This window comes from Nycticebus coucang, chromosome 7, assembly GCF_027406575.1.
Source record: "Nycticebus coucang isolate mNycCou1 chromosome 7, mNycCou1.pri, whole genome shotgun sequence".
Classification (NCBI taxonomy): Eukaryota; Metazoa; Chordata; class Mammalia; order Primates; family Lorisidae; genus Nycticebus; species Nycticebus coucang.
This window is the reverse complement of record NC_069786.1, coordinates 84,437,816-84,454,538: the sequence shown is the minus strand read 5'-3', so window position 1 is coordinate 84,454,538 and position 16,723 is coordinate 84,437,816. Positions and strand designations below refer to the sequence as shown.

Here is a 16,723-nt window from a genome sequence, read left to right as displayed (position 1 = left end):
CATAGCTGTGTACATTAATGCGATCATGGGGCACCATACACTGGTTTTATAGACCATTTGACATTTTTCCTCACACTGGTTAACATAGCCTTCCTGGCATTTTCTTAGTTATTGTGTTAAGACATTTATATTCTACATTAACTAAGTTTCACATGTACCCTTGTAAGATGCACCACAGGTGTAATTCCACCAATCACCCTCCCCTACCATCTTCCCCCCTCCCTCCCCTCCCTCTCCCATAGAATATTATAAATGGAGTTGAGAATATATTTTTCCAGTGAACTCTCTTCACTGAAGGTATTCATATTAAATACATTGAGATTAATGTTTCTCTTCTTATTTCCATATTTCAATATTAACAGGCAACATAGGTGATCTCAAAGATTGAGCTTTACTCTTTCTAAAAAGAGATTTTTCTGAAATGACTTGTAAGCATATCCCTGAGCACATGTGAGAGAATGTTATTTGAGGTTGAGTTGTTCAATTAGTCCACTTAGTTCAAATAAACGTGTGAGTGTGAGAGAAATAATTCTAAAGCAATTTCCCCAAATGTGTGCACCTTTGTGCATAATCTTCAGGATTTAATACCATCGCAATTGGTTTCCCTTTTGGACTGGCAGTCTGATATAGCAGATAAAAGACTCTTGAGCCCAAAGACATGGGTTAAAATCCCAGCTCTTCCACTTAAGAGTTGTGTGTCCCTAAGATGTTTCTGTACCTCTCTGAGTTTTACCTTTCCGCTGTAAAATGAAGATGATACTAACGTGGTAGGTTTTGTGCGAGGTTAAGTCAGTCGATATTGCATAGCTTTCTTAGGCAGAGCCTGATACGATACCTGGGCAGTACTATGCAGTGTTACTCACCATTATTATCTGTGTGATTCAGAGTAATACTGTACTTCTGAGCCCATGGTTTCTTATCTGTGAAATAGGTTTTTGTAAAGTGCTATGTAGAGAAAATTTATTATTCAGATACCTATGAAATCTCTCATTATTCAGATAAATGCATCTGTAAGCACATAGTTACTAAATCGTAACTAACCTTTAAAGAATAATTTATACTAGAACTAAATTAATGCATATATGGAAACTCAAAGTACTCAAATGTGTTTATTGGAGACAAGTTGAGATTACTGGCTTGGAGAAGTATTAAGGGGGTTCAAAGAGAAAAAAAATTTATTTGTATATGTACCTTTTCAACATTTCCAGACTTTCAGAGTACTGGCACTGTTTTTCTGATTGTTATAGAAATATATATTTCTATATATATATTTATATATTTATATAAATTTATATTTATATAAATTTATATTTATATATTTATATAAATTTATATAAATTATATATTTATATTTATATAATTTTATATAATATAAATATATATTTAATATATATCACTCTGAAATATATATTATTATTTAATAATTTACTTTGACCGCTTTTCTTCTTCTAGTCATTCATTAAATCCTATTGCTTTTTTCAATGAAATGTCTACTCTTTTTAAAATTCTTTTTAAAATTACAGAATATTATGGGAATGCACACTTTTTGTTTGCATAATTTGCCTTTGTACAGGTTGAGTCAAACTTATGTGTGCCCTTCAAGTAGTGTGCATTGTATACAATAGGTGTGAATTTAGGCACCTCCTTCTCTCCCCTTCATTTCTGTCTCTTCCATTTCAGTCCTAATTTTTGTGTTCCCATCAACCCCTTATGTTTAAATTATCTAAGCAATCACATGTCATCCAAACTGAGACACTAATGAAAGTGAAAGGGGAGGCTAAGAATGTTAAGTTATATATCTATTTTAAATATCTATGCATTGACAAAAATTTAAATTGTCATTTTAATGGCCTTCAAAAATAGTTTAGTCTTTAAGAGTATTTCAATATTTTTAATCACATATATTTTGGAACATGACATTCTAAAATAATAATCATGACTAATACTGACTTGGGCAAAGCAGGTCACATCATGTAGGTGTGAATTAGATAAATAGATACAGATAGATATCACTGAGCTCAGCATCACTCTGAAATACTCTATGTAATATACATCAGATAATCAGATATCTTACATAGGTCAAGTACAATACATTTGATATAGAAGGAGAGCAGACAGAGAGAGGGAGACAGAGAGACAGTATCACAGGTAACATGAATTACATATGATCTTTTTGACATCACTGTCCTAATCCTATTCGTCCATTATGTTATGGGTAGGCTACCTTTAATCAAATAAACTTAATCAAACAAGTTTACATATCCCTTTTCCTTTACAGAAAAGTTTAAAAATAAAAACAAACAAACACAGGCTTAATGAGGGTACTCCTTCTGTGTTAATTTTCTGTCATCCACTTGGCTTAAATTTTTCTGCATTATATGTTACCCTGCTACATATTCCAGATTTTCTTGCTGTCAACAAAATTTTTCTGTCCATCCATGACACAGACTATCTACTCTCAATTCATACAAAGTTTTATGTGATTTTTATACCTAAAATTCCCTGGCCCACCTCACCTTCTTTTCTAAACTACTCTTTCACTACCATAATGAAACCTCTTTCTCTCTTTCCAAGGGCTTCTTATTTTGATCCATTAGCATTTGATGTTTTATCTGCTCTGCCTGACTGTCTAAATTGTAAGGTTTTTGAAGAAAAGGATTATGTATATATATTTTATAGACAGCCCCCACTCCCATCATTTAGCTCAGTGTTAAGCACAGGACAGATGACTCACAGTTTTTATTTATTAATTTTTTATGATTCACAGTTACAAAAGAAGGAACAAATGATGGTTGGAAGAATGCCGATCACATGTACCAAGTCTTTCTGCACGCCTTCTGCATTCACGCATCCATGTTCTTTTTAGGGTTGGATAGCATTTTGTGCACATGCTAATATTTGTGCTTTGGGGATATCCTTAATATTTATATGTCTATGTATTGCATTCGACAGCATGACATTAATAATGTTTTAATGACATTAATAATATTTACATGCATATTTAGTATAGTCTCACTACATCTCACTCATAAATGTTTAACTACCAAAGAAAAACTAATATTCTCAGTGTTTTTTAACATCGTCCTGCTGGAAGAGGTGTTACGCTCAGAAAAGACTTCAGTGACAACCAAACAACATCGTGGATACAGTCAATTTCCCGATCTGCAAGAGAATGTTGTCACCCATTTGGCCTCTTTTTTGAGATGATTACGCGTGGAGGAATAGTGCAACTATGGAAATATTGTGAAAAGAAAATGTCCCCCATCAACTAAAGAGTTACACATTCTGCTGCAGACCCTAGTGAATCACGAGTACTCCGGACAATTCTGAAAAACCTCACTTCATCCATATTCCACTTCCATAGTTCTAAATCCGTATCCTTCCTTTCATAATGTGCTCTCAGACCAAGAGGCAGAAAAACATCCACCGTGATCTAAATATGCCTTCATAGGACATCTGGAGCCTCCTCAGCTGATTTCCTTACAAGCTGGCTTTCCAAATATAGATAACAGATTTTGGAGAGCACCCATCAAGCCTCTACTTCCTGACAGGAGTGCTGGTGAGGAACAAAAATGTGGCACGTCACCTCTGCCAGACCTGCTGCCGTCCAAATGCAGTCACCCTAGCCGACCACCGCCTACCTTTCTAATCCCTTTCTTCCTGGACCATTTCTAGTCTTAACAAAGATCTTTTTTTTCCCTTAGTTATTAAGTGTCCTCCAGACAAATATTTCTCCAGCTTGACTAATACACAGATGTTGGGGTTTGTTGTTGTTTGATTTTGGTTTTGAGACAGAGCCTCAATCTGTTGCCCTGGGTAGACTGCCACGGTGTCATAACTGACAGCAACCTCAAAATCTTGGGCTCAAGAGATCCTCTTGCCTCAGCCTCCCAAGTAGCTGAGACTAGAGGCTCCCACCTCCACACCTGGCTACTTTTTCTATTTTTAGTATATATGGGCTCAGGCTGCTCTTGAACTCCTGAACTCAAGCAATCAACCTGCTTCAGCTTTACAAAGTGCTAGGATTACAGTTGTGAACCACCATGCCAAACTACAAACATATTTTAAAAAGAAAAATAACCAACTTTTGATTTGTAACCCAAATTATTTTACATAATATCAGTTTGTATTAATAAGTAAAACAGTAGGAAGAAATGCCATAAGCTTGTGCTCATTATACAACCATAAACCAAAACCTATTTATAAATTAGTACAACACAAAGTGTAAACTAATAAATAACACTAATTTAATAAATTTTTAATTTGTAAAAACAATAAAAATCCTTGTTATAATATGAATTTGTTATTAATTGCTATAGGGAGGGTTAGGAAAGAGGTAGCATAGTTAAGAAAAGTCTTTACTACTCTCTGTAGTGTGTAATTCTCTCCTCTTTTTCTATTTGAATACTGAACGATCTTTGCAGAAATGAACTTGAGAAGCATTGATATAAAAAGTGTCAGGTGGCGCCTGTGGCTCAAGGAGTAGGGTGCCAGTCCCATATGCCGGAGGTGGCAGGTTCAAACCTAGACCCGGTCAAAAACCACAAAAAAAAAAAAAAAAAAACAAGTGTCCATTAGGAAAATTTCAACTGTATTTTTATGGATATAGCAGAGTGAGGTTTCTAGATTTTGATCATATCTTTTACCATTAAATGGATCTCACTGACCAGGGCAAGTCTGAGTGATCACACGCATAAAAGTATGGAATTTGGGTGTGTCATTTCTGGAATCAGTCCACGTCCAACATCCCAATCCAAAAATTCTTGCCTTCAAGTGATAACTCTCTAATTATCTAATATTATTTGGTCCAGCACTGCTTCGCTTCCGACTTGTTTCTAGCCTCCTTATCTACTGACCTATTTTAATTAGATACCTTTCTCTCCCTTTCAAACTTAGTAAACATTAACTTCATGTATGCAACTGACAGTATGATGCATCTATTACATTCTGAACCTGAGCTTCAAAGATGAGGGAATTTGGAGATCGGTTATGAAATAGAAGTTTTAAAATAATTTTCTTAGTTTGTTTTCAGAATGACTAACTGTAATGGTAAAGAGCATTGGGTCTATGCATGGACAATTATGGTTTTTAATTCCAGTTCTGCTATTTGAAGACTCATTATGGCCTTGAAAAAAATCAAACCACTTCATTCAGCCTCAGGTTCTTCATTTGTTATATGTAAGAGAAATATATGAAAACTTTGTGAAGATTGTAATGATATATAAACCTCTTAACCCAGTGTTTCACACACAATAAGAGCTCAAAATATTAATTCCTGAGTTTTATTATGGTGATCACCCATTTGTATCTGAACTTGCAGTAGAAAAAATAAAATAATTAGAAGGATTACTTATATGCATTTTATTATTGATGATTTACTATAACTAACATCTATAACTTTGAACTGAAGTACCTTCATTGAATATATTTTATGCTATGATTACCTGAAATAATATACATAACACTTGTAAAAATCAAAAATTATTAAAAAAATAAAAGTAATGTATTTGTGTCTTTGGATCTTATTTGGAATTGGAGGGTTTGTAAACCTGTATTTCCAACTTTATCTTGTGACCTGAGATGAAGATCTGTATACTTTTAAATTTCAGTCCAGGTCAACAAACACTGAGTACTTTTTACATAACAGGAACTATGACAAGGACTAACAGTATATGGGTTATAAATAATAGGGTGGTTTTACCCTTTACAGACATTCCTGTCCAATAAGGGTAGGAGATAGATAAATAATTTCTATGTCTATCTTTTATTGAACAAAGAGTTATGAGAGGCCTCCATTAAACTATATCAAAATTAAATACTCTGTCTTCTCAAAATCTGAATTTTAACTTCCACCCCTCATCTGGTATTTGTTTTCTTAGATGCTGGCTAATCCATGGATATAGTTTACAATTTCATCTTCATTCACTAATTTTTCTAAGTCATGCTACAAGGAAAGAAAGCTACAAAAAAAATTACAATTTAAAAAATTATTACAAGAAGAATTTTTCTGAAAGAATATTTCATACTACATTAGAAAAATATTTCAATTTCTAAGTCAACTGGTCTAGACACACTAAAATTATCTCTAACGCTCCCCCTGCCCAAACTTAATCTTGTTCTTAATTTTAGCCACGCCCTAACTGGCTTAGTTGGGATCCTTTTGTAATTCTTCTTTATTGAAAAAACTGGGTTCAACCTATACATGCCTGGTTGAGTTTGTTTCATTTATCAAAAGCTATCAGAACTTTGTTTCTGTCGTACTTCAGTACCCTCTGTGGCTCATTAATGTCTGCATCATAAAATCCAAATATGTTAGTATGCAAGAAAATAACCCTCTTCATTTCCACCAAATGTGCTTTTCCAGCCTTGTGTCCCACTGTACTGCTTTATGAATTCTGCTTTTGAGATAGCCCAGAATTTACAAAGTAACCCATTCTGCTAGAGGAGCCCTCACAAGATAGCCTAAGCTCAGCATAAAAGAATCTTTCCTAAAATTAAACCTAGCAAACATCTAAGCTTGCTCCCTCATAGAACTATCTGAGTGGTACTCACTCTTCCACTGATTGCATATCCTCTAAGCCTTCTGCCTAATGGAGAGCATATGTCATTTTCACTCGTCATTTATATGTGATTGTTATGTCTCTGTGTGTGTGAGAGAGTTTGGTGTGTTGGCATGAAAATATAAATGGTAATGTTTTATTGGTTCTAAGATGCATATTTTCCCACATTTTAACATGATTCTAATCATGATTCTAATACGATTCTAATGATTCTAATATCAGGATTAACATTATAACTGATAATGTGTAATAGCATAATATTTGTTTTTAAGTAGTGGATAAAACAACAACCCATCCTTTTTTTTCTTTGAGACAGAGACTTACTTTGTCACCCTCAGTAGTGCGCCATCGTGTCATAGCTCACAGCAACCTCAAACTCTTGGGCTTAGGCTATTCTCTTGCCTCAGCCTCTTGAGTAGATGGGACTCTGACAGATGCCTGCCACAATGCCTGGCTATTTTTTTTTTTTTTTAGCCGGCCTGGGCTGAGTTTGAATATACTAGGCCTGGAGCATGAGGCCAGCGACCTAACTACTGAGCACAGGCACCCAATTTTTTTTTTTTTTTTTTTTGAGACAGAGTCTCAAGCTGTTGCCTGGGTAGAGTGCCGTGTCGTCACAGCTTACAGCAACCTCAAACTCTTGGGCTCAAGCAATCCTCTTGCCTCAGTTTTTGTATCTTTGGTAGAGACAGGGTCTTGCTTTTGCTCAGGCTGGTCTCAAACTAGTGAGCTGAAGCAATTCACCCGCCTCAGCCTCGAAGAGTGCTAGAATTACAGGTGTGAGCCACCATGCCCGGCCACAATAATCCATCTTAAAATCAATGGTATCTTAGATTCAATGGACTAATATTTCATAAAACATTTGAGAAGCAATAAGCAATTACTTGTTCCACATAATACCCTTCTACTTTTTTTAGTGAAGGGAGAGAAAAAAAGTGGTTTATGATAAATAACTGAAAACAAAGTCCATGTTTTGGTAAAAAAAAAAAATTAGACACTTTTAAATACTACTGTGAGTGTATACATTTATAAAAACTTTCAGTGGAAAATTCACAACATTTATGAAATTATAAATTGAATATTGACTTAACATAATACTAATTTTTTTTTGAGACAGAGTCTCACTTGGTCACCCTTGGTAGAGTGCCATGGCATCTTAGCTCACAGCAACCTCAAACTCCTGGGTTCAAGTGATTCTCTTGCCTCAGCCTCCCACGTAGCTGAGACTAGAGGTGCCCACCACAATGCCTGGCTATTTTTTAGAGATGAGGTCTCACTCTGTCTCAGGCTGGTCTTGAACCCATGAGCTCAGGCAATCCACCTGCCTTGGCCTCCCAAATGCTGGGATTATAGGCGTGAGCCACGGCACTCAGCACATAACACTAATTTTAAAAATATTTCCACTAGAAGTATCTGAACCAATGTTCAAGAATGTTCATAAACCATGTGTGGAACTGAAAAAATATTAATCTGTGTATCCATGAGTAATAAATTGAATAAATGTACTATAATCGATTCATAAGAATATTATACATGCATTAAAAAGAATGAGGAATATCTATAAAAAATGTGGAGACGTATCTACAAAATAATACACAGTAGAGTGATAAGATCATAGAACAGTATACTGATACGTTGCATACAACGTTGAGACAAACATATTATTCATAGTGATTAAAGCACAGGAATCAAATTATGGAGTAATTTTGTTTTACATTCCCTAAACTTTTGCATTTTTTCAAAGTTTTACAAAAATAATTTATAGAAAATCATGCTTTAGACAAGAAGACAAGAAACTTAACTCAATAGGTCATGAATTATTTCATAAAACTTAATTTGGTGAAATAAAAGCCTAAATAAGCATGCAAAAATGGAAATAGAAAAAAAGTGGAAAAGACACTGCAGTAAATGTGCACATTGAGTTTAAGATTCAAAGTTCACTGTATAAATTTCAAAGTAAATTTACACAAACCATGTTACTTGTAAAACTGACTTTGGTCACCACCTTACAGTTCAGCAGTCACACTAGATCATGGTAGTTTCTAATAGGAAAAAAAGCAGATCCTGAATTCTGAAGCCTATCACAAACTCTGTAGATGGAAGCCAACCAGCTTATTGCTAATGGCAGAAACAAGACAGATGACATTGGATCATTAAATTACCTTTGGAAAATGAACAAAGGTCAAATTAGTGTAGGTTTAGTATATTTAAATTTCTGTGAATAAAGATTATAGAATGTCCCTAAAAACCCACTTTGTGCAATTACTTCAAAACCTTTACATTTTCCTTCAGCATAGATATCAAGGTCTGATTTTGAGCGGGTGAGTGCATATCTATATCTAGAATAATTTACTAGTTGGAAAGAAGCTTATCTGCTCATGTGGTGCAAAAATTTCAATTTCCGTACCTTTGGAAATTTGACTAGCAGATAATCAAGGACTCAAAAGTTCTCAGGACTAACATGTCCTTAAGAGACTGTTTTGTTGCTTTTCTCCCACTATAGATTATGCTATAGTAACACAGTGATAGCCTTAGTGCTGAGAGTTAAAATGATCTAAAGAGAAATGAATTCAATTACACATCAGGTAAAATTCATGCACTGAAGAATAATTGCCTTATAAAGACTCCTTAACTAATGATTTATTGCATTTTTAGACTTATTTTTATTTTTATTTATATTTTTGAGACAGAATCTTAAAGTGTCACCCTGGGTAGAGTGCTGTGGCATCATAGCTCACGGCAACCTCAAGCTCTTGGGCTTCAGTAATTCTCTTGCCTCAGCCTCCCAAGTAGCTGGGACTACAGGTGCCTGACACAAGGCCTGGCTATTTTTGGTTGCAGTTGTCATTGTTGCTTTAGCTGGCCTGGGCCGGGTTCGAACCCCCCAGCCTTGGTGTACATGGCCAGAGCCATAACCACTGTGCTAATTTATTGCATTTTAAAAAAAACTTCTAAAACATAAGTATATATAATAAAGAATGTTTAGTGATTTATTTATAATTTTAATCCATAATCAAAATATCCTTCTTTCTAGTGTTAGGAACCTTATTATTGATCTGGGTCAAATTTGTATCTTGTTGAATGATCTGTAAAAGCAGTGACTGAAATCAAGGCAAGCGAAGTGAGACAGACAATTGCCATTATTCAGTCACAGACATGCACGTTCAATTAGAGCAGTGGTTCTCAACTTCCTAATGCTGCGACCCTGTAATACAGTTCCTCATGTTGTGGTGACCTCCAAACATAAGATTATTTTCATTGCTAGTTCATGTGTGCAAAAATATGTGTTTTCCGACAGTCTTAGATGACCCTTGTGAAAGGGTCATTAGATCCCCAAAGTAGTCGCTACCCACAGGTTGAGAACCACTGGTTAGAAATTGTGGGTAGCAGGGAATGCCTCTAGGGTTGTGTTTATGCCCTGCAGGCTGAGTTGGAGTTAACTAGCAAGAGAATCTGCAATGAAAATAATTTTATGGTTGGGGGTCACCACAATATAAAGAACTGTATTAAAGGGTCATGGCATTAGAAAGGTTGAGAACCACTGAATTAGAGCAAGTGTAACAGAGGCGATTGCACTTGCACACTGGATCCCAGGCTGTCAGAAGCAGCATGCCAGACATCCTGTAATTCAGAAGTCACAAGGAGTGTCAGGTGTTGGCAATCTGATTCCTTGGATAATTTATCTGGTTGTGAAGCTTTCTCTGCTGGCATCTGTGCTGGCAAACTGTCTGCTCTCCATCCAACGGCTTCCTTACCTTATGCATTTTTATAAGGAACCCTTTTCCTCTAGCTTCTGAGTAGGTTTGGTCAATGGCAGAATTGTCAAAGGAAGACTGAAACTAGGATATGTCTCCCCCCCCCCATCAGTGGCATGTGCTCCATGGCTTTAGCACCACTGCAAAAGTCCATTATTGTTCTTGTTTTCAAGTGGTGGTCTAGGATCCCTTGACCTCACTTTGAAAAATCCTTGATTTTATTATGGGGCCACGTTTAGTATAGGATGTATATGGGGAAAAAGAAGGAGGAATTTGCTCTCTGTTACCAGAAAATGAACTCTAACCTGGAATAAAGAAGCTTTAGGTCAGGCATTGCCATTGAGACATAACAACAAACATTGGTAAAGGAGGGTTCAGCTTACAGATAACATTCATATATGTGATCTGCAACTTACTGAGGGCTGACACATCTTGTGTATAAAATGCTGAAGTGAAACTGATGTTTCAGTCATATTTCATTTTATCATGAGCATTTACTTTGAAGCATCTGTGGATGCTTGATGAGAAAAAATAACCAATTTCCTCTGTTTTCTCAAATTAGGCCAATTTCTTCTAGTGCATCTCTTTTGTTTCTGAACATAGGGGATTACTTCAGAAGCTCATGAGATAAAGGTGATGGCAATTAATAACACTTTAATATTCTAGGTTCTAGAATGATACGAATCCACGTCACATACATTGGAAAAGTTTATACAATACAACCTAACTCTTCTAGACTGTTAGAAAAATCTTCTCCCAGCTACAACTTAACAATAGGGGGAAGTGGGAAAGGGGGGTGGGTGGGTAGAGGGAGGGGAATCGGTGGGATCACACCTGTGGTGCATATTACAGGGGTATTTGCGAAACTTGGTAAATGTAGAATGTAAATGTTTTGGCACAGTAACTGAGATAACGCCGGAAAGGCTATGTTAACCACTGTGATAAAAATGTGTCAAATGGTTTATGAAGTGAGTGTATGATGCCCCATAATCATATCATTGTATACAGTTATGATTTAATGAAAAAAAAAAAAAAAGAAAAATCTTCTCATGTAAACTAGTCTTAGTGATAGTCAAAGTCAACATTTTATAGAATGGTTAGTAAACATTCTCACCAAAAGCATTTTCACTGATTTATTACGGCACGTAATTATGACAAAGGACACAAAGTAGCTTGCATGAAAAATGAACAAGTCTGGAGATCTAATGGACAATATGTGGACTGTAGCTAATAAAACAGTATTGTATTAGGGATTTTTGTTAAATAAGTGGATTTTAGCTGCTCTTTTCACAGGAAATTTTTAAGTTTGTGAGAATAATCAACATGTGAATCTGCTTCACCATAGTAACCATTTTACTATTAATATTCATATGTAATGTTAAAAACCTCAAGTATATACGATAGCATGTATTTTAAAATAATGGACTATAATCTCCTCATTTGATAGGTAAAACATAAAGGACTACATGATTTTTAACAAGTGTTTGCATTGTACAGATCCTGAGAGTTTATTTTAAAATCATCATGAATATGTCTTGTCACAGACATAAATAAAGTCTAGTGTTCTTTCTGTGATTATTGTTCTTGAATTTTGGTAAGAGATATTACCTTTCTAAAATTTCTTCTTGTAAATTCTTCTCATCACATTCACTCTCCCTCATATTTTCTAGAGATTTTTTTTCTTCATTGGGTAAGTTATTATATTAAGATAACCTAACCTTTATTTAAATTATTGGAAGGCAAGAGATAGTAAAAATGTCTATGTCACTTTAATTTTTTCTCCTTTTCATTCATTTAATTCATTCTCTTATATGGTCTGTTCATCATGGGTTATTTTCCAAATGACTTCTTTTGCTTTCTGCACAATCCGTTTGCCTTCATTGACGACTGGATTTCTCAAATTTCTGTTTTCTATCAATATTAATAATCTAGCAAATCTTCATCAATATTCACTGTTATCACAGCTCATCATTTGGCAAAGACATTAGTCTTGAGTTTTCTTACACTGATTCCTCACCACCCAACAACTTACTTGCAGTACTGGTTTATTAGCATCAAACAATTTGGATGTTACCACTGCAGAGTTTCCCCTTAGTATCAGGAATTCCTAAAGGAACTAAAAACTGCTACGGAGCTAAAACTAATTTTCTCTTTTGCCTCATATTGTTCTGGCCGCATTTTTCTGTTTTGTTTGGAAAGTCATTGGTCCCATTGACAGATGAGCTCATGTATGGTCCAAACCAGTGTTTCATTTTACTGGCTTTAGCAATATTGCTTCCTTAGCAAAAACATTTAGCTCATCTAGAAGTGATGATTCAGCTCACCAGAAAAATGTTATTAGTAAGTCAAATACATCTTCTGGATGTCTTCTCTGAAACTTAAAGGTAAAACTTGTTACATGTGAATCCCTGCACTTTAAATTAGTATTGTATTACATTACTTAGGATCTTTATAGCTAAGAGACTAAACTTCTTCCCCAACTTCAGTGTTTTTGTCACACAATGAATAAAAACTGTGCTCATCAGAATTTTTTGTCCAAGTTGAAATTCATGTTAATAATATGTAAATATTAACACATATAAAATAAATTTTCAGCAGGTAAATTATTGAATAGTGGTTATAGTTAGTTTGTTCATATAAAGTATGGTCATATACTTCCATTTAGAAAATGAGTTCTTTATAATTAATTGGAGAAAGATCTCATTATAGTGAACACTCAGGAATTAGTTAAGCATTTTTTAATTGAAATACGTGACTTTTATTAAACATTACATTTATTCATTCAAATTGCTCTTTTATATAGATATACCACAAGAGTAATCTACAAAAAAATATGAAGGCCTCAGATGCACTGTCACGCATGGCTTACCATGTTTTCTTGGCATTTGTAGAATTTCATGGGCCCTCATGGTGTCTGACACCAGCAGACAGAGGATTGTGTCAAGCCAATGAGAACAGATTCTACTACAATTCGGTCATTGGGAAATGTCGCCTATTTAAGTACAGTGGATGTGGAGGAAATGAAAACAATTTTACTTCTAAAAAGGCATGCCTGAGGACATGTAAAAAAGGTATAGAAGATATCCTTGCCATTAATTCACTAGGGTTTGAAATAACAATTGTACTGAAATTATAAATGAATTTTAAGCTACTAAAAATATCATGGACCTGTTCTTTTTATTATAAGAAATGAAGTATGACTTTTAAAATAAATGTTCTATTTTCTAATACATTTAGATAATAATGCTGGATATATAACAGTAATTCCACTTAATTATGTCTTCATATCATGTGGAAAAAGAAGCCGTGCAAGGCCAATTAAGTATGTTATTTGTTCAATGTTAAATGTTCAGCATTTATATTAAATGATGATATCAAAATACCTGCATACTTTCCTTACTGCATAAAACTTTAATATATTTATTAATTTCTTCTGAATATAAAAAGGAAACTATGTTTATAATAGGATAGAAAGAATAGTAAATGCAAATATAAAGCTTCTATAATTCTATCAACCATATATTTATATTATTTTAAAATAAAGCTAGCAGAGATTATTAACTAAAGATGAACTACATGATATTAATAAAAGACAACCACATGCTTATCCATTTTTACTAATTCATACTATGCAAAATGAGTCCCTAGAAGTAGCTTGTCCTACACAAAGATATTGGCAAATAAAAGGTTTTATTTTAATCATATATTTAATTTTAAATATTAAAAGATGATTTGAGAACATTTTAGATAAAGTGCTCTACTCTGTTACTTTTTACACTTAAATGTATTACTTTTCCTCTTGTAGGTTTCGTCCAAAGAATATCTAAAGGAGGACTAATTAAAACCAAAAGAAAAAGAAAGAAGCAGCCAATGAAAATAACATATGAAGAAATTTTTGTGAAAAAGACATAAATTTATTATGTTATTTGAACACTAATTCCACTCAATATTTTACATAGAATGTTTCACTTGACTTTCTATTTTTTCTTTGCTAAATACTGTAAATGTCTATGTTCATGAAGTAATTTTCTGTACTTATTGTAGTTGTTACTAACACATTTGCATCAGTTTCTTCTCTTATCTGGTCGCAATGCTTTTCTAGGTCTACAACTTATTAACCAGCTAATGTGAATTTAGTATTCTCTCTATTCTTTTCTAGCTGTCATTTAACTATAAATTACCACACTGTTGACCACATCAAACCTGTTCACTTCTACCGTTTCACTGATTTTTTCTGATTATGCATGTGATGATCTCCTTTACAGCCTATGACCACATTAAGAAATACAGTTTACCCCATAATCCTAGTGGTAGCTTACCCCATAATCCTAGTACTCTGGGAGACCAAGGTAGTGGATCACTTGAGCTCAGGAGTTCAAGGCTAGCCTGAACAACTGAGACTCGTTTCCTGCTAAAAATAAATAAATAAAATAAAATAAAAAAGTAAGCCAGGCATTGTGCTGGGCGACTATAGTCCCAGCTACTCAGGAGGCTGAGCAAGAGGATCACTTGAGCCCAAGAGTTTAAGGTTACTGTGAGGTCTGATGCCACAATACTCTAGGAGGAGCAACAGCATAAGACTGTTTCAAAAAAAGAAAGGAAAGAAGGAAGGAAGGAAGGAAGGAAGGAAGGAAGGAAGGAAGGAAGGAAGGAAGGAAGGAAGGAAGGAAGGAAGGAAGGAAGGAAAGAAGGAAAGAAGGAAAGAAATAAAGAAAGAAAAAGAAATACATCTATTAACAAACAATAACTTATTGGATTTCACGTCTAAAATAGTGACACCTGCTCTGATAAAAGTCACTCAATTGTTCATTTGTAAAAAATTAGTAATAATACAATTCTATCTTGTGCTTCCCTCCCTAGACATACCTTTTCTCCTTTTGTACAGTTCTTCCATCAAAATTGACCTAAACTCTCTTTGAACAAAGAACAGTCAACTCTACTTCATGTGCCTGCCTGATTTAGATTGGTTTAACTTTTTGTTGTTTGACTATATCCCATTCTATCAGTCAAGATGATTGAATAATTGTGTGTTAAATACATCTCAAAAAGGAAGATACTTTATGAAAAAGAAAAAAATTAATGGCAATCAAAATGAAATTTTTTATACATCCTTCCTAATTTTATTATTTACAAAATTTTCTCTTACTAAAAATAGTAAGAATATTTAAATCTCCTGACATTTACTCATTTATCATTAGGCTTTGTACACCATGTAACTAGTTATTCATGCTCCATAAAAGTATTTCCTTGGTATGGAAGAAAAAATGAACAGCAGGAAAGATTTCTTCTAGAAAATCCATGGGCTATTCACTCTCAGGGTTAGCATTTCTCTGGAGTTAATTTACAAAATCCAGACCTGTGTCTTTCTCTGCTGAGCCGTGTGCTGTCCGGCATCTCAACAGCCTCTATGACATGTCAGTTTCTGTAGCATTCACCTCAAGTTTCATACTTAAATCTGATTTAGAAACAACTTATCACCTCATCCATTTGGCTTATCTCCATGACTTCTTTCTGGCAATAGCATTACAATTCTGTTCTTTGAAAATTTGAACTCAAATTTTCTTTCTTATTTCCCTTTATATACCATAGACTCTGAACCCTCTTATTTCCTTTTGCAAAAGATTCATCTAACACCCAAGGTTTTTATTCTTTACTGTATCCTTTAAGTATTTATTGAGTTATTCCTCAAAATTTCTTGTATTTCTCCACTACTCAAAATCCCCCAAAGACTCACTAGTTAGTACTTAAACCACACAACCCTCACTTCCACAATTTAACTTTAATATATATTTCTGGATTTAATCTGCCATATGTTCCTTCCTGACTACTTCAATTTGGTTACAAGTAGTCACTGTTGACTGAATACAATCTGAATTATTCAGCTTAATTTGCTGATTTCCTATTTAAAAATCTGACCCCCTCCAGGCCATTCATCTGACATCAGGGTACAGCTATTGTCAGCTACAGATCATTTGTCTCAAGATGGAGTATGAAAAGTCCTAACATATAATTACAAATCACTTTCAACTGTGGCATAAAAAATATATATATAATTACAAAATAATGTCAGTTTCTTCATCTTTAGGAAAATGTAATATCTTATTTTAAAATGTCCAGTACACAATTGCCTTAATTTGGTCTTTGTTGTAAAGTTTGAGATTTTTAGAAACCAAAAACTCTTATGAAATATATTCTGTTGCATGGAAAAGTCTCCTTAAGTCAAATGGCAAGTTGCCACCAAGGATATACAAACAGCATATTGGTGCGTTGACTAATTGCTTTCTTCAGCAGTAATTATTGAGTTCATTGGTTCATCACTTAGAAAGACACACTGAAATAATTTGCAATGTATAATGCATGTAAATATTATTTTTACTATGTTTTGAAATAAGAAGTTTTGATGGTATT

General features: G+C 34.3%; 1 protein-coding gene across 3 annotated transcripts in view; it reads left to right on the top strand.

Moving 5' to 3' along the window:
- The window catches only part of TFPI (tissue factor pathway inhibitor), a 62,637-nt gene extending 48,266 nt beyond the window's left edge, over window positions 1-14,371 (top strand). For 2 of the 3 annotated variants that reach the window (XM_053597829.1, XM_053597830.1), the window contains exons 7-8: window positions 13,207-13,386; window positions 14,121-14,371. In XM_053597829.1, coding sequence (XP_053453804.1) covers window positions 13,207-13,386; window positions 14,121-14,227 — 287 coding nt within the window. In that variant the 3' untranslated portion in view covers window positions 14,228-14,371. Of the gene's footprint in view, window positions 1-2,767; window positions 5,490-13,206; window positions 13,387-14,120 lie in introns of those variants that run through there. The other variant, XM_053597831.1, reaches the window with a different exon arrangement.
- The last annotated feature ends 2,352 nt before the right edge of the window (window positions 14,372-16,723 follow it).